Consider the following 25,725-nt stretch of genomic DNA (forward strand, 5'->3'; position numbering starts at 1 on the left):
TAAGATATAAAATTAGGTCTTTAGTTATTAATTTTTTTCTAAAATCACTATATTAAAATTAATTAAATCATTTAGTTTGTCAATATAAAGAAGGCACATAAGAAATGAATATGGAAATATTATATTTTGGAAATTTAATCATAAAATATTTGTAACATATTTTATCTAACGATTTTTATGTTAAATTAAAGTCTTCTTTTATAGTTGCCAATTATTGTTTGAAAGCTTTGTAAATGATTTTAAAAGGGTTAGAGATCTTTCTATTTTCTAAATAATTGACTATGTGTATGTATCGGAGAGTGTTAAATTGACCCAACTTTTACTAAATCAATCCACCTATCAAAACCATCATAATCCCCCCTCCCCCCTCCTCCATCTCTTGTCCCCATCTACAATCCTCATTATCAGCCCATGTCTTTATTATTAGCCCCTATCTCTATTATCAACCCTTGTTCTTTGTCAATGTTCCCAATGCTAGTCTTCTATTCTCCATTGCATATCATTGTGATGGCAACAATAACATTGAATAAAATTCATTTTTATAAAATTATTCTGTCACTTAAACGTTACTAATGTTGCATTGTAATATTCTAATACATCTTGTTTTAATTTATGCACTATTGAATTACTTGATTGTATTTTATACACCATTAGAATCTAAAATTTTCTGACTAAAACTTAAAATGTGCAAATCTTTTAAAATAGACATCTTGTATAAAATCCATGGTTGAAGGCTTTGGTATTCAAGGTTGTAATGACAGTTTAGATTGGTGGATCAATTTTGTGAAATCTGGGATAAATTAAATATTTTCCCTTATATATATATATATATATATATAGCATTTTAGATTGCAATTAAAATAAAAATAAGATTTGGCTTATTGTGTTCAAAGCATCTAAGTAGCCTTAGTGCATTTATTTACAATTTTATATAAAAGCTAGAGATAAACTAAAATAAAATTCCATGTTTTTTAAATTAATTTTTTTTGTTACAAATTAATGCAAATATTTTGTTGGTTAAATTGATATCAACAAAGCTTTAATTCATAAATATATGTATGTTCATTAACAATATTTTGTAGAAAAACCTTTATAGATTTAATTAAAAAAATGTGATACAAATTAAAATCTATTGTACCTACTTTTTATTTATTTTTATTTATAAATTGGCATTTTACATTTTTTTATTTTTTTATTTTTTTATATGTTTATTGATTTTTATTCTCTTCAAATTTAGCTTCCTTCTATTGTGCACATCCACATTTTTATTAAAATTTAATAACATAGAAGCTACAATTTGTATTCTTATATACTACATTATAAAATAATTTGAATAAATTCGAAAAAAATATTATAAAAATATTTTAATTTCTTATAGTCGAGTATTGGTACGACTCCCGAACATTATCTTCCACATTCTTTAATTAGGGTTTTGGTTTTTCGTTGTCATCGCGACTTGTCGCGACGGAAATGAACGGCGACGCGATCGTCGCTGCGGGGCACCACCACTGGATAAACATCTTCATTGCACTTCGTTGCACCAGGATCGCTAAAACCCTGCCAAATTTTTCCTGCTCCCCGCTGCTCGGCGTCTCCGATTCTCGTAGACATACCGCCTCCTCTCGAGATTCAGCAATCGCCATCTCTCTCCACTATGTCGAGATTCAGTTGTTAGTTTTGTGGCGAGGGGAGTTGTTTAGGTTTTTGGGTTTCAGGAATCATGGCTGGCCATTTGCTGCAGCTCAAGCTGCCCGGGGGATTGAGCTCCAGCTTTGAGTCGTTGGGTGCAGCCAGGCTCACGCGTTCAAAGCAATGCGGCAAGCGTGCGAAAACAATGTTGGGTCTGAGTGCGACTGCGAGGCTCGGAGGCGGAGGATTGCGGCCTAGTTTGATGCCAATCGATGGCAATTTGCAGGGAAGAATTAATTTTTGTAATATAGGGTTTTCGGGCAGAATGATTGTTGCTGGTGGTGGTGAAGGAGAGTGTAGAGAGGTGAAGGTTGTAGCTAATGCGGTTGTTAATGAAGATGACCTGCATGATAACCCAGAGGAGAATAGCAGCTTCCCGAGCGAGTTTAGGGAGTTGATAGTGGATCGGGGTGATCCTCCCAACTATTGGCTCTTTGCAGCCGGTAAGAATTTTCCGACTTTATTCTAAATCTCTTGAGAATTTATGCGTAAACTTGCTCTGACCTCACTCTTTCCATTTTCCGACATAGGCGCTGGCATTACCTTTCAGCAAGTTTATGTTGAATTATAATAGTTGAGCGGTGAACAGTTGTCGTATGAAGGGACGCCTGTCTTAGCTCGTCCTTCTCTAAATTGTTCGTGAGAATTCCACCCCTTGCCCTCGGATTAGTTTAGTTCTATGATGAATTCAACTTCCGTCAGCCCCAATGTTGCTGTGAACGTGGGGCTGCAGGGTTCCTTGTGGTCCTCTTGATGCGCGACGTCATGGTGCGGGAGATTGCCCTTTGGGGGATAAACTTTACTCGACTCATTTTGTATATCGCAGAAGGCATAACAGTGAGCACTCCTCATTTTACCTCTTATTTACAGCTTTCCTCTCATAGGTCGTAACAGTTTGCGCCATCTTTTGTGGGGGTTATTGTTCATTTTGTCACAGTGGAGCTTATGGGGCTCTAGTGTGTGTTTTGACACACACTAACGCCTCAGAGTTTGAGGTCAGATTTGAACGAAAAATGAATTGTGTTCTTGTTATCTGTTTCCCTTATCGTTCAGAATCTATGAGATGTGAACATTGAAGATACTCCTGGCGTGAATGCACTTGTGCATTGTGTCTAGAATATTTTGCATGTAGCCCCAAGTACATTCGGACTGAACATTTGCAAATGTAACAAAGGATTTATATCTCAATTGCAGATTGCGTTCAGCAAACTCTCTGAAGTGGCAACGGAACCCGTCGCTCTTGTGATGGCTATAGCTCAGTGGGCAGTAGAAGCAGTCAGCGAAATGTACGCCCTCATCGTTGAAAGCCCTGTTGAATCCCTCGCGAGTTCCTTGTTTGTTACTTTAGCAGTTCTTTGCATTGGAGATGCTTCGGCATCCAGGATAAAGGGATCTCGGTCACGGCTGGTAGGAATTGCAACATCCATCGGTTTGGTCGGGGTTTTGGAATTCATTCCCCCAGAGGCAGTGCTCCTGTCCTTGATTGTCCTCACGGCTTTCGCCAAGTTCGTCCAGAAAGCAGATATTGTCACAGTCTTCATGCCAGCGACAGTTGCTTTTGCTGCAATCTCTTCACCAGTTGTTAAAGTTGCAGCATTAGGATTATTCCTTGCTGTATCGATCTATGCCAATTGGAGAGCTGCACAAGAACCGACGGATGCTGAACCAAGTGGGCAACCGCCATCAGATCTGGGTGAAAGTGAGGCAAGGACAGGGTTGAGGCCATTGTTGCTTTTCAAGGGAATTTCAGCATGTGTTCTGATTAGTTTGTCAGCCAAAGTCTTATATCTTCGCACAATGACATGGCTCGCGCTAAGAACCGTGTAAAATGCAACATTTGAATGAGTGTGGGACTGTGCAACATAGAAAGATAGAACCCTTGAACAAGACTTATCATAAATACATGATTTCCAGAACTAGTTATATTCAACACATTGTGTATCAATACGTGATAAAGGAGTCAGAAAATTTTCTGACATTTCTACTCACGTCACTCTACTTTTTTTTCTTCTCCCCCCCCCCTTTTTTTTTTTTTTTTTTTTTTTTTTTTGAGGTTACAGTTTCCACGAACTCAGCACTTTGAGAATAGGACAATTTGATACTGTCAAGTCTTGAGTAGATTATATTAATAGTTTGTATTTGTGCTGTATATCATGCTCCATCATTAACCAGCATCTGATTAATCTACTTTTCTTTTTAATGCAATTCCAAGACCAATTTATAGCATATCTGACAATGATTTACACCATTTTCAACTTATGAAGTGAATAACTTTAATTTCAATTTTAGTGCAGAATAATTTGTTAAGGTAATTAAATATACAATAATCGATAAAAAAATGTGGGGAGTACCTAAAAGACAAATTGTTGGGTAATTCACTGGTTAAATATCATCCAACTATTCTGTTGTTTTTTTCTTGAGTTGAGATTGAACCACTAGTGGAATGTAGTTGGAACAAAGTCATGTTATCTTTAAATTCTATCAAAGATTTTGAGATAGGAGACTATATTTATATCTTTAGATAAGATTGCAAATTGGAATAATATCATATTAAAACTAAAAGATGTTAAGAAATTTAAAATTAAATATTTATTAGTATCAATAAATTGATTTTTCAGTTAAATAGATTTAATTTTTTTGTTCATTCTACAATATGTAATTGCAAAAATAAATTTTATTTTACTTGAAACATTACTTTTGAAAAAAAAGAATAATAAACAACTGATAGATTAGCAGCAAAAAAGCGATCTATACAAAAATCTGAAGTTTAAACTTATAAATCAAAGGTGAAAACTGCATACCAAGGATGGGAACCGAAAGAAAAACCATTCCACAAATTTTGTGATTCTATGCTCACACCTGGTGCTCGAGTCAGTGAGGGGATGCATTGGAATACAGACATCAAGTTCTTACAAACTTACATCGACGTTGGAGTGCTGGTCAGTGGCTGCAGCAAGCGATGGTGTGGACAGAAGACGCATCTCGGGGCACTCGACCCCACCAAACCCATCCCACTCCACGTCTCCAGTGATTAACTTCCACTTCGAGCAACCTCAGACCCCACCTCCCACCCCTGCGAGATGAACTTCTACGCAACTTCTAATGTAACGTGAATCTTATTTTCACGCGTTGATTTCTCCTAAGCTGCATCTCAGTCCCTTCCTATCCGCACATGGAACACACGCCTCATCACTATCTGTGTCAACCCTTCCACCATCTCATCCCACACAGACAATTCCACCCCCTTCCATCCTCCCATCCAGTGGTGATTTACTATTCTGCCTAAATCTCGTAATTTGTTTTTGCATTACTAATGAGCCTCCAGCACATTCGGAGGATAAGCGTTAGCAACTGTTATCAGTTGCATGTAGTGTGCCTGGTGGGTATCCTTCCTCCTCCCAACTGTAGAGGGGTCGCCAGACCTGACAAGATTTGTTTTTTCATGAAAAAGTACTGCTTTCATTCAACAAACACGACCATGTTATCAGGACTCCACCCCCTTCCACCCTCCCCTAAGTTTTCTGATACTGCGCTCGCCGTGTCTTCCCACCCTTGAGCTCCACCCCCACTTCCCTCTCCACCTTGCCTCATTTCCTCGCTGCATTCACCCACCTTCGTAACGGCAATCTATATAAATGGCGAATGAACCCTTGCTTGTCAACTCCACACCATTCTCAGCGTAACATTCTCCACGCAGGGTCATCGTTGCCTTCCCACTTTGGCTACTCTCTTCTTTGGTTGCGGGACATCATCTGTTCCCCACAGTCGAGCCGTTTGACACTCCGCACTGGTCGCCGGTTGGAACATGGCGAAGGGAGGAACACCGCGAAGTTGGAGCAAGATCGTGCCACTGTGAGTGATTTGTAGGAGGTCGAGTTTCAGCCATTCCAGTTGCGGCGTGTAAATTGTTGCATGGATGTCATGGATTTTATGAAGAATGAAGAAAGGCAGGTGCCAATTCTGAGTTTGTTGTTTCTTCTTGTTGCAACAGGGGAATCCATCTGCCAAACCGAGGAATGCAAATGGGGCCATCAAGGAGTGCATGATTGCCAAGAACAAGAGTGCAGAATGGAAGCCACTCCAAAAGAGAGGCGATGTGATTGTGATCACCACTTTTCTGAACCCTGATACCTTTCACCAAGTCGAGGAATTTATCTATGTTTCACCTGCATTGCGATGTCTGCAACGTAGTGATGCTGATATGTGTCATTTTTGGACTTGTGCAGGTGACAAAGAGGATCTTCAAGGATATGAAAGATAATGTGAAAAGATGCATTCCAACGTCGAAGAGCTCAAGCATTGTTCCCTATCAGGAGGATGGCTAGACATAATCTTGGTCACTTAGACAGGAATAAGTTCCTAGGATTTAACTTACCCCGAAGCTTTGTACAGTAGTTCAATGGAACAGAATACAATGCTTTTGTGTAATGGCTTCATTTGAACAATTCGATTGGCAAACTTCATAAGAGACACCTGTCACGTTTTTGTGCGTATAATCATTTACCAAAAGTGCTGTTGGATATGTTCCTTGTGGCAAGAGTTTTGGTTTTTCAAGTGGTGTCAACGTAAGTCCACAATAATCCTAGTACAGCCAACCGGATACACTCCATAGTACCTATGCTGCACAGTCTGTGTCTTGATCAATTAAAGATGAGTTAATGCGTGTATGGCCGTATGATCAATTCTTTTGAATTGTACTAATACTTTCCAAGTTAAGTCTTGTGTTGGATTCTGTTGGTGATTTTTGTCATCAATACAGTGCATATTGTGATGCATTGATGATGAGGAGTTATCTTGGAACACTTGGTTAGTACACTGCACACTGCGCGACAAAGTACTACATTAGGTAGCACATATTATACAAAAAACTCATTGTCAAAGCAAATCGGACCCAAGTCAGTAATCTGAGCCGGCTTACTTATGTCTACACTTTAGTTTCTTTATCTCTAGAATGTGTTAATATATCGTTCTACTGAGCTTCCACTCTAAATTGGGGGTGTAAATTTTACTGAGTTGAGTGCGTTTGTGTTTTTGTTTGGCGTGTCTTCTAGAAACGGGTGTTTCTTTTCAAGAAACCGCAATCGGCAGCTCCCCTTGCAAGCATTACTCATAGCCGGTAAAAATATTACGATGCTAAAAGTGCGTGAGCTCTTGCTACGCTTCACTGTGAAAACGTTGCTCATGAGTCAAGCAAGCATCCCGGTAAAGGATTGTTTCGGAAGAGCCGATAGAACAAGTTGGGCAGTTTTGAGCCCCGAATGCAACCACCGAGTTCCAAGAAATACTTCTCTGTTGGCTCCTGTAATAACAAAAAAGATGCGGATATTGGGTTCGAGATATTTGCCTTCTGGTATCGATAGGAGTGTTATCCTAGCAAAATACCTGTGCGAGATACATCCACTTATCGTATTCCAGCCATGACCGAGTAGAGCAGTGCCTCGGTTCGGTGCAAAATATATATCAGGTTAAGTGATGTGTGCGGTATACTCTTTCAAAATACCATGAACAGTTTGAAGCTGCAACAGAGTCCGTGTCTTGGCTATCAGATGGAATATGAGCTGTGTTTTGACTTCTTTTCTGAACGGCGTGTTGTTGATGAAGTAATAATTGTCCCAAATAATAGTATTGGAGATTAACCTGAGAAACCACAACCATTGCAACTTGGGATCCAAAGTGGGGACTTTGAACAAGCGGCAGCTCCAAGAAATACCACAAATGCAGAACCAGGAACAGAACTGATGAAACATCACACAGTCAACGACACATTTAGCGGTGGCATAGGTGGTGATTCCTCCAACATCCCTCAGCTTGAGTCATGCACGAGCTCACAACCTAAGGCTACATTTAACATTGTTGCTTGTGGAACTGGAGAATCTAATGAACATCCCTGGGATCCTATGTAGGCATGACTCTGACAAGAAAATCAGGCTAACGACTCAGCAATTAACAGGGTTTGTGCAGACTTCAGACTTAAAAGATACGTGGAAAAGTTGCAACGACAGAGCATAGAACAGCAACTCAACTCATCAGTTAGAATCTCTAATTTCTCAGTTGACAAGCCAGCAACTTACTCAAATGCAGCAAAGCAGGAATCTATATTACAAAGCAGCAGGAATCTCGATTTTCAACGTTTCAACGCCAACAAGATGAACAGCAAAAACGATCACTGAATCAAATTTGCACTACTTCCTTGTAATATAGTTGCTCCATTTCTAGCTTTTTCTAAAAGTACTGTAAAATATGGTAATAAAAAAGAATCTCCACTATCTACTACTTGTATAATATTTTTATATGCATTTTTTTATTTTCCTTTTGTAAGATTCTTTTTCCAACACTACAATTGATTCATTATGTACATTCATGTCAACTTCATTTTCTACTAACTTTCAACACTATTTTTTTTCTTTATAAGAATTATCTTTGTAATCACTCATACTACTTGAAGCATTATATAGCATTGTAGCTTTATTGTTTGCTACCATAACATATTTCACATAATTCTAATTTAGATGCTAAATGTTTTAGATGTTTGTCATTTGATAATTTAGATGCTAAAATTTTTGCACAAGCATATGCATTATATCAATTACTATCTTAAAGACAATGTACTCAATGCTATTCAAATGCCTTGAAAAAGTATGTTTAACTTGCAAGTCCTTTCTTTGTCCACATGTCTCCTATCTTTTACTTAAATTTTATTTTTTTTACTTTCTTAGTACTTAAGTTTGTGTTACACTAGAGTTCTTGAACATTTAACTCTTTTTTCAACTTGATTAAAGAATATAGGTTTAAGTACCATCTAAGAGACTAACTTTTAATAGAATTATTCTACATCAAACATAGTTCTAAATTAATTTGGCAAAAACAAGGTTCTTAAAAAAATATCAAATACTTTCACTTAATTATCTATCAAATAACACCTTCTTGCATTGACCTTCACACATATATTTATATCAAGCTATTTAAAATAAACTTGTCAATACTAAATGAACATTCATTAAGCAATACAATCACATCCATTACAATTGTAGTGCCTACAAAGATGAGAAATAATTGCAAAAAAATCATTGATCAGGTGTCAATGATGTACATGCATCTCACATAAGAATATCAACTTCTATTTTTCTAATAATGTTTAGATTTAAGATAACAAACACCAATTGATTACAACAACAATAAATTGTGACAACAATTCAAACTTCTATTCAACTATTATTATCTACATTTAAGACAATAGATAGCAAACTATGGCATTGGCAATAGAATTATGAGTACAACACCAACTTCCATTCCACTACTAGTATCTAGGTTCAACACATTAAATATCACCTAACAACAACAACATTAGATCTATGAGCATAAAAGAAGAAAAATTAGAAGACTATTACATATAAAATAGATTAGACTAATACCTTGTCAAATGCATTGGCAATGAGACTCAAATACAAATAAAGGAAGTACAAAAAGCTCATCAATATATTGAATAGTAAAGAGGCTATACCTAGCCCCAAGCCAAAATACAAAACCATCTTCACTAGGCTACCTATAAAGACTATTCTTGGCCTTAGTAACAATACTATTGCTTCTCTAGGCCTCTTTTTTTTTTTTTTTTTTTTTCCTTGCCTACACCAGTTTTCTTGGTGTTCTATTTTTATATTTTACTTTTTATTCCTTCTTCTTCTTCTCACTTGCTCCACTTTTTTCTTTTTTCTTTTTTCTTTTTTTTTTCTTCTTCTTCTTTTCTACTCCACTTTTCATGACAACCCCACATTTTTCTTGGAGCAACTCAATATTTTGTCATATTGGTCACAAAACAATATGTAGTTTGGAGCTCCATCTCATCTTCTTATAAAGTAAAATCTTTAAGGTGCAAATTGGTATCTTTCTTGTCAAATCAATGAAATAATGACTTGGTAAAATGAGGACATTTCTAAAAAATATGCAATAAATAGAAAGAATTCTGATATTAAACAATTTGTTACCATCAATTGGGCACTCAAAGAATTCAACTTTTGCAAAAATTGACAAAATTTTGAAGACATGATTGCAAAAGACATGAGTACAGTTTGCTCAACAAACTGGCAACAATCATGCCTAACAAATAGGCTTTAGATATGCATGGTTACAGCTCAACAAGACAAAACAACCACAGTTAAGTATATTAGTTCCTAGAAAAAAACACACTTGTAAAACAAAAAGGCACTCCTGATATAATTACTTTAGAGGTAAAATATATAAAACCTTAAATCAATACCCAAAACACTATTCATCTGAATTCAACTTTATATATATATATATATATATATATATTTATGTGTATGTAACTTTTTCCTGTGCATTACACAAAATAGCCAAAGAGTATCAAAACCTGGAACCGCGCGCCTTGAGTTCCAGCATGGTCATCATCACATACAACTAGCTGTGCATGTGCACAAAAAGGACGCAACGAGCATCACACGAATTTCCACAAACTCACGTCCCAATTCCAAATTTCACATACTTTCTACAAACTTTCGCTGCTGTTTGCAGGAGCTGCTCGCCTCAATCTTTCCGCTTCAGCCCGTCCTGCCAAAAATCCTTTACCTACTCCGCTCTGCCGTCCTCGCCAGCTACCCATCTTCTAACCCCATACGCCTCTTCAAAATTCCGCCTCCTCGTCTAACACCGTCCCCTACCTTTCCAAAATTCCTCGAGTCCTCCCAACTCAGGTCCTCCGAACGCCCATCTAACATACCCACTAATACCCACTACCCCCATCCCCCTCCATACCACCTTCTCCTTCGCTTCAAAACCACGTCACCCCACTCCTCCCTCGCAACATCTCCTAAACCTCCTGCACACCGCCACCGCCGCTGCGCCCCTGCTGCAACCTTCCCACTCCCCAACCACCCTGGCCTCGCACCCGTCTCCTACCGCACCTCCCCATCCCCATCATTTCCATAACCTCACCGTCTTGTCGTGGCTCGCCGACGCAACCATCCCAGTAGCCGCTGATGACGCTAGCGCAGCTATCAGACCCTCGTGCGCTGGCACCGTCATGCTTTGCTTCTCCACCATGTTCCAAAGCTCCAGTGACTGCACCTCAATCCACATGCACCATCCATTACCACATCTCATCCACGCACGCCCATTCATACACTACCCAACCAACCACGCCCCCCTCAACTTCCAAACATCACACCTCATGCACGCTCCCACCCTATCCCACTGCACCCCACCTCCTTATCATCAACGCATTCATCTCCCCCGCCCCTTTACCTGATAACATCCGATCACCAGCAACGACGGATAGTTCGGATGGAACACGCATGAATGGAACTTGTTCCCGTTGCAGCTCAACTCGTGCACGCACTCGCCCTCCACTCCGCCCGACCCCACGTTCCAAACCCTCACCGAATCCTCACTCACCGACGCCACGAAGTCCCCACTCGCGTCCCAGCACACCGAGTGCACGGGTTTCGTATGTCTCTGCACAATCCCACCGTCACCACACTCAGCCCTTTCACCCTCGTCACACCTACCATCCTGCCCTCTCAATAACCACACCACAACCGTCACAAAAATCTCCCACACTCCACTGCCGAACCCACCACCTACCCACGAGACCACCACACCACCACCACCGACATCATTCTGTACCAACACCGTCCACAATTTGTTCAACAAAACCAACACCTCTCACGTCAGCTTCTGTACTCATTCCTTCACCGATCCCTCCCCTGCATGACCCTGCCAAGGTACTCACTGTCCTCCACAAACACGCACCTGTAACGTGTGCACGCAAGTTTCCGACTCCACATCGAATATAGATACCACGTTCTCCGCCGCTGCTGCAAGCAACCTCCCATACCGAGGTTGGAACCTCATTTGCGTCATGCCCCCCTGCACATCACCCACGCAACCTTGTTTACTCCACCACGTTTTCACATCATTCCTGCGCTGCTCTATACTGCAATCTACCCGCGTCCACTCGAGTCACGTACCTTGAACACACGCGTGCATACTCCCTGGCTCACGTTCCAGTACCTAATCTCGCTGTCCCCGTCGCACGAACACAGAAGATCCTCGTTCGTCGGGTGAAAATCCAATGACATCACCGACGTTTGATGGCCCGTGAAGGTCCGCAGCGAGTAATTTGGCTGCGCAAATCACATTCAACCCAGGTCCCGTCATAAATTTCCCCGTCGGCTCTCAGCACCATTCTCGCATTCCAATCAACGGGTATCCCATCAACGACACGGCAACAACAAATCTGCTGCATGTAACAAAAAAGTATCGTCCCACACGCACAAACAGATGAGTCATGTGCCCACTTACACTGTCAGCGTCCCACACCCGCACCGTTTTGTCGAAAGATGACGTTGCCAGCCTTGTTGAACCTGGGCTGAACCGAACGTCAGTTATCAGCAGAGAGTGCTCCTCCAGCGAACTCTTCAGCTTCAATGCATCCATATTCCACAAAACAGCCTGTCCATCAAACACCACTCACATCTCAAAAAAACTGCATCTCCGAGACTCACCACTCTCTCAATCTGGTCATCCCTGGGGAACCATCATCCCCCACAAGCGACTACACAGTACACCGTACTTCGCGCCATCCACCACTCGCGCATGCAGTGCACGATTACGTCTATTCCCCGAGCCCTTTCCGGCACCACTGCCCACTCACACCCATTCCTCGCGACTCACACTCAACGTCCCAGCTCCAACCATGACACCGACCGACACACAACCAAGGACCCTTCGGGTCATTACCTTCTTATCGTGGCCAGCGCTTGCCAACAGCTTCCCATCCGACGAAAAATGACAGCACACCACTTTGCTCGTGCTTGCTCGCAGGCATGTCACCTCGTTGAAAGAGAATCCTGCTCAACAACTCCCACAATATCAATTAATCACCGCAACCTCCTTAAGAGACCACTAATTCATTCTTTCACACTGCTCCACTATCTGACCACGCCCATCCTAAAAAGGTTGAGATCTTCCAAACCGAGATACATCGTTTTGGCTAACCTTTGGAAACGTCCATGCTGTGTCCCGCAGGACTCCATTTACTACTGCCGAACAGGGACTCCCGTGGATCTGCTTCCTCGTGCGACAGGAACGACTCCACGTTGTCGTCCAACGACCCATCCTCGCCAAAACGGTCCATGTCAGCCTGCAACCCAGAAACATCACGCTTCAAACCCCATCACTCACTCGACCCATTCACATCAGCGACTATGTAGTAACGCACACCTTTCCCTGGACCACATAACACCATAAACTATGCTCCCCAACGATCACCTGAAGCCATCACTATCCAGTACAATCCAACGACTCGCATCTTAACTCACACCTGTACCAAACATTAAACAAAACCACAAAACCACTATGGCATAGCAACATCCTCCACTGTCTCTCCCGTACTTCTAAGAGCGAGCGGGTTCAGGGCCTTGAGCAATAGCGAATGTGTAAGTGACAACATACTCTACACAAACCACAGTTCGCCGCATGCACTCCAGGCAGACAAAGGGTCTTCCATTTCTCACACACACACACTCCTCACATGCTAACTACAAGGCGTCCAACTAGTTACCAGCTGATTGGATGGTGATGCCAACGGCCCGGTCCCATCAGCACCATACATCAGCAACGGCTTTGAGGTGCTGCCACTGTGTTGTAATGCTCCAGCCATGGACATGACGTCCCCAGGTGTGTGCGTCGATGGAGTCGAAGGTGCAGAATTCGGACCCTCAGTATTCGCGGTTCCAGTACTGTTCGCAGGCCCTGAGAATGACGCCGGCTGCTTTCTCTTTCTTGCACTTGGGGCAACCCTTACAGCAGCCTTTAGCCCAACCCACACACATTATAAGGTGAGGCGTTCTTATGTTGTATGTTTGTATGACGATCAAACCTGCCCTTTCAGCCAAACAGTACACGACTAATTCAAGCTCGTATACTATCGCCATTCAACTTAAGACGGGCACCTCATCATCCAGAGCTGAACTATACAGAAAAGCTGACCAGAACTCAATCACACAGCCTGAAAAACCATTACAAAAACCATTTGTTTACCATGAACAAAACATAATGCACGACACCTCGACTCCGGAAGTACCGCCATGCAATATTTTTATCATACTTCCAACTTAACACAACCATGCCACATGCAAGTACCCCACACAAACAACAAAACCACGTCAACGACCACTCCGTCACCAACCGTAATCCACCGTGCGAATCTCCGGTCTTAAACCACATGCACCGTACCTGCTTTCCCGTGCCAGTACTATTCGTACTCGGACTCGGCTCCAGGCCTCCGTACACGGGCTCACTTTGCCGAAACGAATTCGACACGTCCACGTTCACTTGACCCAACCTATCCTGCTGTTGTTGTTGCTGTTGTTGTTGCTGCTGCTGCTGCTGCTGCTGCTGCTGTGACGTCGCAGCGTTCTGCTGTTGATGGATCCCGCCCTGCTGCTGTTGGCTCTGCTGCTGAATTTGTTGAAGCTGCTTCATTTACTTAACATTAGCAACCAATGAACCAAACCGCCTTAGCATCCTCACGTCTCGTGCATACCCCCTCCCACCACTAACACTCCACACCAACACTATCCACTATCACCTCCCAATCCACCAACACTGCCACATCATCCATCTCATCCAACCCCCACTCTCCACCTCCACCCTGCACACCCGTCTTACTCCTTCCCATTCACCACCCTCGCTACTCATCCTTCCACCTGCATCCACCCTGACCTACGTGCATCCAATCTCGCACCACCAACCTTTCCACCTCTCAACACCCACATCATGCCATCACTCCCACGTTATCGCCCCATTCACCCCGTCCAACCGAACCATCGCAACCATCCACTCTCACCATCCCAACTTTACACACACCTCCCTGCTCTCCCGCATTCACCACCTTCACTGCAACCACACCGTAATTCCCACAACCACACCCACACACACATCCACACCTTCTACGCATGCCTCCGACACAATTCACAGACCCCCCCACACCCTTCCACCAACTCCACTTCCGCCTATCCTGCAAGTCTACATACCTTCATCATCAGCTCCGCCTGCGTCTGGTCCTGCGGACCACCTCGTGGCAGCGACGAAGCCACTTGCATCGGAGATCCCACACCCCCTCCCGAAATATCGCTGCTTGCGTTCGACTGCCCGTCTTTCGTCAGCCCGCTCCTGCCTCCCAACAGCACCCGAAATCGCCGTGGATCCATCTCGTTCAACAGCGGAGATCCCGAGCTCGACATGTTCCCCTGTACCTGGGCTTGTAACAGAAGCTGCTGCTGCTGCTGTGACGTCAGCATCTGAAACTGTTGATACTGGTTCGGACCTTGAATGAACGGCTTCTGACCCTGCCCTACTAACCCGGGCCGAAGCTGATCCATACCCTGCCACACACACACACACACGCCCCCACATATCAACTCCAACCCACACCCTTCCCTACACCTCCGCACGCACGCCACCCACATCACACTCGCTTCCCCACCCCACCCTGCATTCCATTCGCGTTCCCCATCCATAAAATCTCCACTACCCTTCGCATCCCCAGATCAACACTACCGCCTTCATCCAACTACTCATCCCGCTACGCCCACATCACAAACATTTGCCCATCCCCCGCCCACTCCCACTCCTCACTCACTCACTCACCCACTCACTCACTCACTCACTCACTCCGCCATGCCACACCACAATCGGTTCGAAACTTACACTCGGTGGCCACCCCTTCAACGATCCTTGGTTCACGCCTTGATTCACGCCCGCTGACCCTTCACAACCATTACCAACGTCATCATTCTTCCCGCCGACCACACCCACGCGCACACCCCAAACCCAACCCCGCCCCTTCCCCATCCCTCGCCACACAACTCGTCACCACCCTTCAACCGCCGCCCTCAAAACACCACCTACCTGGACTCAGCAACGCCGGTTTCGAGTGTCCCACCCCTGGCACTCCAAACATCCCTGACTCTGGAGCTGGAGACCTCTGGTTCAGCGCATCGTGCTTGTTATCCTGCATCACCAACCACGTCCCATCAGCCCTTTGCTTCTCTACCACTCCTACCACATTACCACAGCTATGCCTACCACACCACAACAACTATGCATCCCGCAACCCTTACTATCTGAAACACCTCCACAATCCAACACCCCACCACCACCGCCCGGACACCTCACTATCACCTGCGAGGATCCTGACATCTGCGATCGCACTTGAACCTGTTGCAGCGCTGTAGTTGCATTCCCAGCAAGTAACGGCCTGTTCAAAACCAACGCCACCATCAGCACCTGCACCCCAACCTCCACTCCCACTTCCAACCATCCTCTACCTCCCAATCAACCATCCAACCTCCACTCCTACCACCCCACCCCACCACATCACACCACACCACACCACACCATCCCATTTCCACAACTTCCACGTTCCCCCGCCGCCCACTGCATCCGATACAATGCGCGCCACTCAAAACCGCCAAAACCCTTCGTGCGCCCAGAACCAATACCTCTGCACCCACAACATCCACCACCAATTCACCGTCAACACCCATCATCTCCTCCCTTTTCCAGTGCTCCCCACCACACTCCTCCCTCTTCAACACCCTCTGCCACACTCCGGATCTACCACACCCATCATCGCCACTGCAACCTCCCAGCCACATCCACTCACACCTCTCCTCTCTCAAACAACACGCGCATCCTACTCCCATCACTACTACCTTCATGGCCGTCTCGTCCAGTGCATCCCTCTGATGCGGGTGCTTCAGTCGCTCTTCGTATATCTTCGTTGCCATCGCGTTCGCCGTCGGCTGTCGTAGCATCGCTTCTGAACCCGGACCGTTCCCAGACCCGTTCAACAGATGCGAGCTCGCTTCTCTCCGTTGTTGTGCATGCCGCTGTTGCAAGATCTGCAGTTGCATCTGCTGCAACTGCTGCTGCTGTTGCGCTTGCGCTTGCTGCTGCTGGTGTTGCTGCTGAGCTTGCTGTTGCTGCACTTGCTGTTGCTGCACCTGCGCCTGCTGTGCCTGCTGCGCCTGCTGCTGCTGAGCCTGCTGTTGCTGGACCTGCTGCTGTGCTTGTTGCTGCTGCGCCTGAGCTTGCTGCTGCTGTTGCTGCTGCTGCTCGCGAGCTTTCAGCTGCTGCGTCTGACCACACCATACCACACCACATCACCAACTGTCCGCGCACACACCGCCCACTCCTGCCGCCACTGTGACCACATCTCCGACCACTCCATCTCATCCTCCACACTCTCACTACATCACCACAAAAAGGACCTGCGTCTTTCCACACTCCCGCTACCTCACCTGCCCAACCTGCCACCTATCCAAATCGCCACTACCCACGTTTCCGTTTCCACCCCTATCCCACGCATCCCTTCCTGCACTCTCCAACACTCGTGCTCCCTACCTCACCACTCTCTCACCCCCCACACCCTGCCGCCTCTCCCTCCCTCAACAACGACCCCAAACAACGCTTGCAAGCCTTCCTCCTACGCCTCTACCATGCCACCCAACCACAACACCCACCCTCACCTCAATGTACGACGCTGCCACCTCCGAATGCTTCTCATTTGTGCGGGCAATGAAGATGTCCCAAAACACCGACCACCATTCGAACAAAAACCCTCCCGGTGCATCGATCGCTGAACAACACACCCCATCCCCCATCCCCGTATCGTCAGTCCCATGCCCCACCACCCAACGTCACCTTCCCCCCTCACCTTCACCTTCACCTTCACCGTCACATCACCACCCACAACATGACCTACTTAGCCTTCACGTTGCTCTTCGTCCACCTCTATCCATCATATACGCCATGCGTCCACTACCTTCCCACAATCGCATGCAATCCCGGCACAACGACACCCACCCATCCACCCTTTCCCTCATCGCGCATCACAGCAACACCACCCACACTCACATCTTGCACCACTCCAAATCTCTCACACCCTTCACTTGCTCTCAACTCAACCTCAAACACGCCTTCACTTCAACTTCTTCACAAAACCACGTCACCCACCCATCCCAACATCCTCGCCTTCATTGTCCCTCCCCCATCATACCACAAACTCAACACCAACGTACCAACGGGGTCGGACGACACTTTGCCCTCGTTCAGAAACGCTTTCGCCGATGCTTGCAGATTCCTCTTTATCAGATAGTCGTATATGTACACATCCAGCCTGCACATCAAACCCACATCACACTCCACCGTTACAAACCTCCCCTGCATCACAGCCCAGTCTGGAGGCCCGACGGTCTCGCACCAAGACTGCATTCGACCCTCCCCAACCAACTTCACGACATGCCTTCCTCACACACTACCGAGCCCATTTCGTGGCTTGTTCCAATCAGGTGCTCGTCTGCTGTTTCTTCAACAGCACAGCCTCCATTTTCGTCACGCAGTATGCTACCAACTTCCTCACTGCAGCTGCTCTCAAAGGCACGAAACTGCTTGCGGCCACTTTCCGAGCCCCGTGTCGGATCCATAGACTGTCAAACGATAGATATTTGCGTTTGCGCTATCATGCTGGCTTCCACCCACAGAAGTTCCTCCACAGGAACCTTGCACCAAACTCAAAGCACACTAGAATTCCAACTACATTCTGTTCATGCTGGTTGCAACCTGGTTAGGAATATGTTCCGAGGTGAATTTGATGTAAGTGAAGAGATCGAGCGGCTCAGAATTTTCCAGTGAAGGACGGTTTTCTACAAGTCGGAAGGTCTGATGGGGACATTTTTCATATGTTATAGCTAACCAGCTTTGCGTGTGGATATTCAACAGCGTCTCAAATACAAAAGCCTTTAATTGCTGCATTTCGTCATGATTACAAGACAACCTCCATCTCTCTGCTGTCAGTTAGTCATATCGTCAAAGATGTGAACAAAGCAAAATCCTAAACCAAAGAAATCTCAGTGATCGATTTGAAGCATACAAATTTTTGGAGAAAACCGCGTACAAACGAAATTCCCACAAAGCTAGAGTAAACACGATATACAACACGGCTCCTTCCACTGAAACATAAATAGTGAACAGGACACGCTTCTACATGACGAACATTGCCCGTGTACAAATGCAGATAGTTAGCTAATTCCTCGCGGCTGATAAACATGCAAACTCGAAACACAACATATTCAGGAACGAAACTCATGATAATTGACCGGACTAAAATGGGCTGAGTGCAACCACGATTCAAGCATAGGACTTCAAAAGATGAGAAATCGTGCATACGCGTAAGACACTACAAGCGACATACACTTTGTGAGCTAAAAGTCGCCTTACTACTCGCTGTACACTTAAAACGTTCTCTTCGATACAGAGAAGCGCCTCAACTCACTCAATCGTAGATCCAATCATCCTCATTGCAAGGAATAATCTAACAAATCGTCAGTTTATATTGCTGCAATCCTCCCTCACACAACTATTGATTAAACGGTTTCTTTCTTTCTCTCTTTCTTTCCCAGACGAAACTAAAAACCTACACAGAAAGCCTCAAAAGCTCACACTTCCACAACTAGTCGTTCATCTTGTGTCCGCTGATGCACTGCTAAAGAACCACATCCCTCTTCCTCTCCATCCGAACTTAATTTTAAGCTATTGCACTAGAGAACAATACTTAAGCAAAAGTCAGATCGTTCAACACTCTGTGAACTCATCTGCACCCTCCCAGTCCTTACGACATCATGCTTAGTAACAAAACTGGAACAAGGACACGCCCGGCAAAACACTCTGAGTAAAAGCACGTACATCTTATCGGCCTCCCAGTTGCTCTGAGCCATCGTAACGCAAACAGCAGCATTGACTGATTGCCACTTTCTGTCTCCCCTACATCCCCACCGACCACCAAGCCTTCGCTCCCACTGTGCCTCGCACCTAGACTGTCGATGTTCTCAATTTCGAATTTCTGTGTCCGTGAGTACTCTTGCTCATCCGAGCGTCTTCCCGTCAAGACGCATTCTCCAGGGTTTCCTTCACACTCGTTGCCACATTATGGCCTCAACGGGCGGCTCCAAGGAAATATGATTCATCGCCGACTCTCACGATGTTATTGCTCCGTTGTCTGCAGAGCCCTTCTCCGTCTCCGTCGTCGTCGATATCTCGCTTCTCCGTTCCAGCGTGGACGGAAGCATAGACTGTGACTCAACCCTCCTCCCGTCATGGCCTAAAGCCACAATCCCCTCTGTCGCCGGAGTTAAATTAATCATTCTGTGGGTTTGTAGATTTTTTGCAACGGAGGATTCTGAAGTCTAAGCTACATCTCGCTTGGCGACAGCCCTAAATAATTTGTCTTTACAAGTTAGCAGACCATTATTAAAAACTCGAAATAAAATCCCATTTCCTCGGAACGAATTCATCGATTTTGCTCAAGAGCCCCACAAAGGTCGATTCTTTTCGACTGCATCATGTGGCAATCAGCAGCGAACATAAGAAAACAAAACGTATAATTGTAGGTGTCAAGCATGTTTAATGGTTGGAGGATTATGTTCTGAGAATAGTGTAACCGGGCAATCAAAGCAGTGAAATGTTTTCATTTTTCGTCCCTCATCCACGCACTGAGGAACTCCCAACTTTTATCAATTGCCATTTCTCTTTTTTACATCCTTGACGCCCCCTAGTGAGTGTTGAACGTGCCGTTCACAAAGGTGAATTCATTAAAATGTGCGCCAACATTGGTTCAATCACAGAGAATGTTCGTTCCAGCTATGGAGCATCCTCTCAGACGTCTGGATCGTCGAAATCAACCGATTGCAGTCTCAAGATGTCTCGATGTAATGACCTAGCGCCGCGGACGTCGTCAGGTGACCTCTAAAGCTCCAGGACCTTGATACCACCAAAGCCTTCCGGGCTGAAATCTCCCCCAACTGTGCAAAGATTGTATTCCATCCAAATGGGAGCTTGAGCATTTGAGAGCGATTCACTTGATGCATTGATGAAGTGCGGTTAGGAGTACACGAAGTGGAAGGACCAGCCATGAGAACGTCGACGGTGGCACTGCTTTCAAAGACCGTGGCTCTGCTCTCCCGTGGTGTATGCGGAATCTCTTATTGTAGATTGTCGTGTTTTTGATTCATTCTCTCTGGTTGTAACAAATTTCCTATCTTATAATCAAACCCCATGCTTATTAGGGTTCGCATAGGCCATGTTTGATTGCGGAGAGGGGAACTTAGATTTGTAGTTTTGCTGTCTGAATTGAATTTTTTTGAATGCATTTTTTCTCAGTCATCTTCCTTCTCCACTGTCAGATTTCCTGCGGGCGTGTTTTACACAGGACTTGTTTCTCATATACAGTCTCCTCTCTAGACGGTGCGAGTTATGACTCGCGAAATTCATAGAAGCTTGTAATACAATCACCTGTCATCGTCGATTCTCTGTATGAGTGTAACCGATGTGTGCGTGGGAATGTAGGTCAATGGAGAATACACTTGTCCTTCTAATTGGGCCCTAAAAAAACTGGCGAAGATAAAAAACCATCTATCATTTTCTAGGTTTGGCCTTCATCTTTGTCTTGACTAATTATGAAATTTGCTACGATAGCGTATTTACCTGCACTTGGCACGGAAGTAGGACATTGAAGCTTAATGTGGACGTCACACCTTGGTTGTTTTACTGCAATCTTTAGTGTTCGTTGGATGGAGTGGCATAGAATCTCTTAGTAAATCATTGTTTATCGTTATTGCTGCCAATAATCCATGTGAAGCATGAGGCGCATCTTTGGAAATTGGTGTGTATCTACTTTCCCCCATGAATCAGTTGTTCACTTCGTAAACATTTCGGTGAATGCAGCGGCGTGTCTCGGAAACACTTGACAATGGCGCCGAATTCTACGATTGTGAGTAGATACACAGTGGAATCCTTCTCATGTTATCCGTCGCTTCTTGCCTCAGCAAGGCACCAAGAATTAGTTTCAATCTTGAAGGCAGTTCTTCCTCTTCAAGACCGTATGTTCACATCTTTGTCAGCTCGTAGGGGTCAGATTCCCGAAGAGAGCAAAGAGTTTGATACGGCTCAAGGTTCTGATATTGGAAGTGGCTCTGAATTGGGAAACTCTGAATGGGAAGATGACTCAGACATAGAACCTGAAGACCTGGATAACGCAGAATGTGAAGACCTAGAGTCGGACACTGAATCTTCTACAAAGTTTCGTGATCCTCGCAAGTCGAAAGGTCGAGAATCTGATTACTCGATGAGAATCGAAGCCCCCATCGACGAGATATACGCCCTGCTGCACTCACGTGGATTTATAACTCCAAAGCAGAAGAGACCAACGCCGAACGACTCTGTGCTGGGTCAAGAAGATCACCGTATCATCACTTGGTATCGTAGAGTCAGCATCGGACTACTGAACTATTACTCATCATGTGACAATTTCCTCAAAGTAAAAGCAATTGTGAATTATCAGCTCAGGTGGTCAGCCATCCACACTCTCTCCAAGAAACATAAGTCAAGTTCACAGCAAGTGATTCAGAAGTATGGGAAAAACTTGGTGGTGACCAGGGATGGGAAGACTGTGACGTCGTTTCTGAGTGTGGAAGAGATTAAAAAGCATCGCAAGGGGTTTCTGGAGATTGACCCAGTGCCTCCAGAGACGCTCATAGACGTTCTTTACACCAGGATGAGACGCAGAAGGCAGGAGGAGAAGAAGCTCAAGTAGGAGCATCAAAAGTTCTTTTATTTGGATTGTTTGTCTTTGAGCAGAGGAAGCCCACGATGGGGGCAAGCAGAAATTACATCCGGTGCATGAGTCCCATTCAATTCTTCCAGATTGTATCCAATTTTGCAAAACATTGAGTCCATTCGACGGTTTTAGTGATGTGATCTGAGAAGTTTGAACAGCATCAGGTACTTTTTGCCTTTTGTGCGTCCTCTCTCACTTTCAATGCTCAATGCTCCAGTTTAATGGTCGAAGATATTCACCGTCTAATTAGAGGTGGCATTCCTAGGAGAGCCACACCGTTGTTACCTGTTGAAATTGGCTTGGTGTATTATTTGATGTGATGCTTGGACTAATTAATTCATATACGGCAGTGTCCTTGTAATTTTCCACTCCTACAAGATCTTTTCTTTAACTTTTTCGTTGAAGTAATCAATAAGTAAATTATTCTTCCTTTCATTTTATGTTTTGTACTGCATGCAGTCAAATTCATAAACAATGCTAGCTCTTTCAAAATCATACTTAGAAATCCTCGTTTTTTGCAGTATAGAGAGTTTTCAGGTAGTAATTTGGCAAGTTTTGGTCGGAGAAGTTTAGCTGCTTGATACAATAGACCAAGGTTATTCTTTCTAGGTAGTTGAATCTCACAAAGTGGAGTTGTCTCATAATGTAACATATGGTATATTCTCTGTCTAAAATTGCAGTTCTGATTGCACCAGGATACTGTAGTGATTCGTAGCTGTTCATTGTAAGCTTAAAGATCCTGTGAGCATTCCACGGCACTTATGAAGCGTTTCAATTTGGAAAGGCGAGCCTGCATTTCATATGATGGGCAGGATCTTTAACAGGAGCAGAAGTTGAATATGGATACAACTTCTGAGGTAAGGTAGCCTGTCCTATCACCGATGGTCTAAGCCAAAACTATGATAGTTGTCTCGGTGTGAAAAGAATTGAATTGTTATACTCTTACTGCTCTTTTTTCATAATTGAACTTAATATATATTAGACATGATTTTTTGAAATCTTATAGTAGCATATGTTGCAATGGTGAGCAGTAGATTGCTCTATGAATGTGAGATATTTGCCCTATCCTGAACGTGTTTAGCTTGCATCTCAAAGCATTCCACATGCGTTTGAACAGAATGTAGAGCTCATAGAATTGGTAGCAATTCTAGCTCCCTTCGCTAAGGGGTGATACAGATATGCTCCTTTAGCCTGCTTCCCTGTTTTTTTCTTGAATGAACTGCATAATGTTTGTTCATTTGTTACTGCCCAACTTTGCAGCAGCACTCTCTTTGTGTCTGCCACTCTTGTTCTTAATAGTGAGTTGCATGAGAATAACTCCTGCATATGGGCCTCAAAATCTCGTGTAGGCAGGGAGCAATGCTGTTCAGTGGAAAAAAAACATCACTGACACTGCATATTTTTGCAATGTGTCTTCGATCACAGCATATTTGCTCTAATCCATGTATGGAGGCCACACAATATCGCCAATTGCGTGATGGTGACAAATTGCCGATACCCCTCATTTAGCTACCGCAAGCTTGATGTACATTGAAGGGGGAAGGACTATGCATGTGATAGCACAGAACACAAATGTCTTAAAGCTAAATAAACAAACGGTATGTTCAAGATGGCCACGCAAACAATTCCCTCCAGTAGGAAAAATAAGTGTTAAAGATTGAGCAGTAATTAATGGAAGGGACTTCCTAAATGTGACTTCATTACTTCGGCAAGAACACTATCGTCTCATTCTTCATCATTACATCCGCTCTGAGTTTCTCCATATACGCAGTCAACCGTCGACCCAACCGCCATATGAATAAGTGATCTACAGGACATTTCTAACTATCTCCAGTCATACAATCTAAATAAAGCTTGAGCAGGTTCAAAGTGCTACGTCAACGTTAAACATTCCCTCATGGCCGCCAAAGCCAACCAAAAAAAATATCAGGTTGTGCATGCACGGGAATCCAAAAGTCAAAACGCAACAAACATCCCTAGCAGCACCTAATATCATTCCTACGATTGAGGCTCAAGAAGTAGCATTAGCAACAGTCCCAACTCTACGACCCACCTCTTCTTTCTCACGATCAAACCATTCTCCTCAGCTCTCATTCGATCACTAAATGTCTCTTCCTCAAGTTTTAAGCCCTTAACCACTTTCTCCATCTCGTTTCACCTGGTAGAAGTAGGAAGAAAAATGCAGTAAACTTATTATCTTAGGTTTGACTTTGTCAAACGATTTCAGAATATTAGCGGCCATCACTTATAAACTGAAAGACCCATTGTCCATATTCCAAGTGACAGGGACAGAAAAGAATAAGTCAAGCTATTAAGGTTCATGGTTAAAAAGAAACGAGTCTGAAACAATAAGGTAGGGAATTGTAGACTATCCGTTCAGCAACCGTTGCTGCATACCTCTTATCCAGCTCCTTCTGAGCTTCTTTGATCAACGCTTTACAGCTCTATAGCTTCTGTGTCAAGTCTCGTTCTTTCTTCTTTCTCCTTGGTTGCGCGTAACTTCTGCAAATTTTAGAGAATGATGCAATAATACCTCCTGCAGCTTTTATGCCTGAAAATGATGGCGAAAACTAAAGCTCCACGGTTCTATCCATATACCTCTTTGTATTTTGAGCAGTAAAACGTTGTTCATAAGCTCAAATACGCAATTTTACTAGGTTACAGTTGTGATTTCCAACTGGACAGACCTGAAGTGGCTAAAAATAACACCTGTGGGAACCAATATCACAGAATTTTCACAGTCTAGGTAAAGAAAACGACATATAACCTATTCAAGGATGCCGAACTTGGTGATAATGTTTCCTGGTTGATACAAAAAGCGAAGCAAAGTCAAAAAGAAAGAAAAAAAGAAGCGAAGTATACAGATCAAGATTGCCAGTAAGCAACGGAAGTTCGCCTTCAATGAGCTCAATTCAGCAAACCTCTGAACTTGTGTCTCTCAATTACCAATCTCTACTTGTTTCGCAAGATATTTAATAAGCACATCGGCATCTAATAGCGACCACATCAAAAAAAGACTTTAGTTTCTTCGCTGAGTAATCAAAATCTAAGTTACGCGTGTAAGTTCTTAAGGTAAAATGCACTTACCAGAACAGAAACCACAGCACATTGCTTTCATAATCACTGCTAGATGTATTAAGGATGAGCTGGATCCTACTGGAAGAAAGATATTGTATACTAATTCAATTTGAACTGATTTTTCCGTTCTGCAACAGAAGTTAACTAGATAACCGAGTTAACGAGTTCTTCAACTATTATTATAGTCTACCAAAACATGTAAGAGGTCACGTTATTTTGGTTTGGATGCGAGAAATCTCCGAACAATATCCTTGACGGATTGT

At 44.0% G+C, this 25,725-nt stretch overlaps 3 protein-coding genes and 1 long non-coding RNA gene across 11 annotated transcripts; 2 read left to right on the forward strand and 2 right to left on the reverse strand.

Annotated features, from left to right (window-relative positions):
• Nucleotides 1-1,554: 1,554 nt before the first annotated feature.
• Nucleotides 1,555-3,677, forward strand: LOC112294661 (uncharacterized). Its single transcript, XM_024545374.3, has 3 exons — nt 1,555-2,132; nt 2,423-2,526; nt 2,884-3,677. Exons 1-3 carry the CDS (start codon nt 1,721-1,723, stop codon nt 3,514-3,516), a joined length of 1,149 nt encoding a protein of 382 aa, XP_024401142.1. The 5' UTR covers nt 1,555-1,720; the 3' UTR covers nt 3,517-3,677.
• A 6,473-nt stretch (nt 3,678-10,150) lies between these two features.
• On the reverse strand, nt 10,151-19,629 carry LOC112276700 (transcriptional corepressor LEUNIG). Of its 3 annotated transcripts, XM_090248305.1 has the most exons (17): nt 19,456-19,629; nt 17,793-17,890; nt 17,241-17,350; nt 16,425-16,850; nt 15,892-15,969; nt 15,619-15,721; nt 15,418-15,476; nt 14,742-15,092; nt 13,942-14,181; nt 13,268-13,516; nt 12,703-12,847; nt 12,445-12,554; nt 12,007-12,156; nt 11,673-11,828; nt 11,455-11,571; nt 10,948-11,157; nt 10,151-10,764 (listed from the first exon to the last, which is right to left on the reverse strand). In XM_090248305.1, the coding sequence occupies exons 1-17, from the start codon at nt 19,485-19,487 to the stop codon at nt 10,621-10,623; spliced, it is 2,778 nt and encodes a 925-aa protein (XP_090104431.1). In that variant the 5' UTR covers nt 19,488-19,629; the 3' UTR covers nt 10,151-10,620. The 3 variants fall into 3 exon arrangements, with proteins under 3 accessions (XP_090104431.1, XP_090104430.1, XP_090104429.1); XM_090248304.1 differs by lacking the exon at nt 19,456-19,629 and having other exon boundaries at nt 15,418-15,470; nt 17,793-18,111; XM_090248303.1 differs by lacking the exon at nt 19,456-19,629 and having other exon boundaries at nt 17,793-18,110.
• A 752-nt stretch (nt 19,630-20,381) lies between these two features.
• On the forward strand, nt 20,382-23,621 carry LOC112294667 (uncharacterized). Of its 6 annotated transcripts, none has more exons than XM_024545423.2 (4): nt 20,382-20,507; nt 21,115-21,194; nt 21,493-22,548; nt 23,080-23,621. In XM_024545423.2, the coding sequence occupies exon 3, from the start codon at nt 21,518-21,520 to the stop codon at nt 22,358-22,360; it is 843 nt and encodes a 280-aa protein (XP_024401191.1). In that variant the 5' UTR covers nt 20,382-20,507; nt 21,115-21,194; nt 21,493-21,517; the 3' UTR covers nt 22,361-22,548; nt 23,080-23,621. The 6 variants fall into 6 exon arrangements, with proteins under 6 accessions (XP_024401191.1, XP_024401155.1, XP_090104432.1 ...); XM_024545387.3 differs by having other exon boundaries at nt 20,402-20,736; XM_090248306.1 differs by having other exon boundaries at nt 20,481-20,736; nt 23,065-23,382.
• A 420-nt stretch (nt 23,622-24,041) lies between these two features.
• LOC149989793 (uncharacterized) lies at nt 24,042-25,303 on the reverse strand. Its single transcript, XR_016501832.1, has 2 exons — nt 24,782-25,303; nt 24,042-24,542 (listed from the first exon to the last, which is right to left on the reverse strand). It is a non-coding gene; the product is annotated as an uncharacterized LOC149989793 (long non-coding RNA).
• Between the last annotated feature and the right edge of the window lie 422 nt (nt 25,304-25,725).

Source organism: Physcomitrium patens, chromosome 2, assembly GCF_059467195.1.
Source record: "Physcomitrium patens ecotype Gransden chromosome 2, ASM5946719v1, whole genome shotgun sequence".
Classification (NCBI taxonomy): domain Eukaryota; kingdom Viridiplantae; phylum Streptophyta; class Bryopsida; order Funariales; family Funariaceae; genus Physcomitrium; species Physcomitrium patens.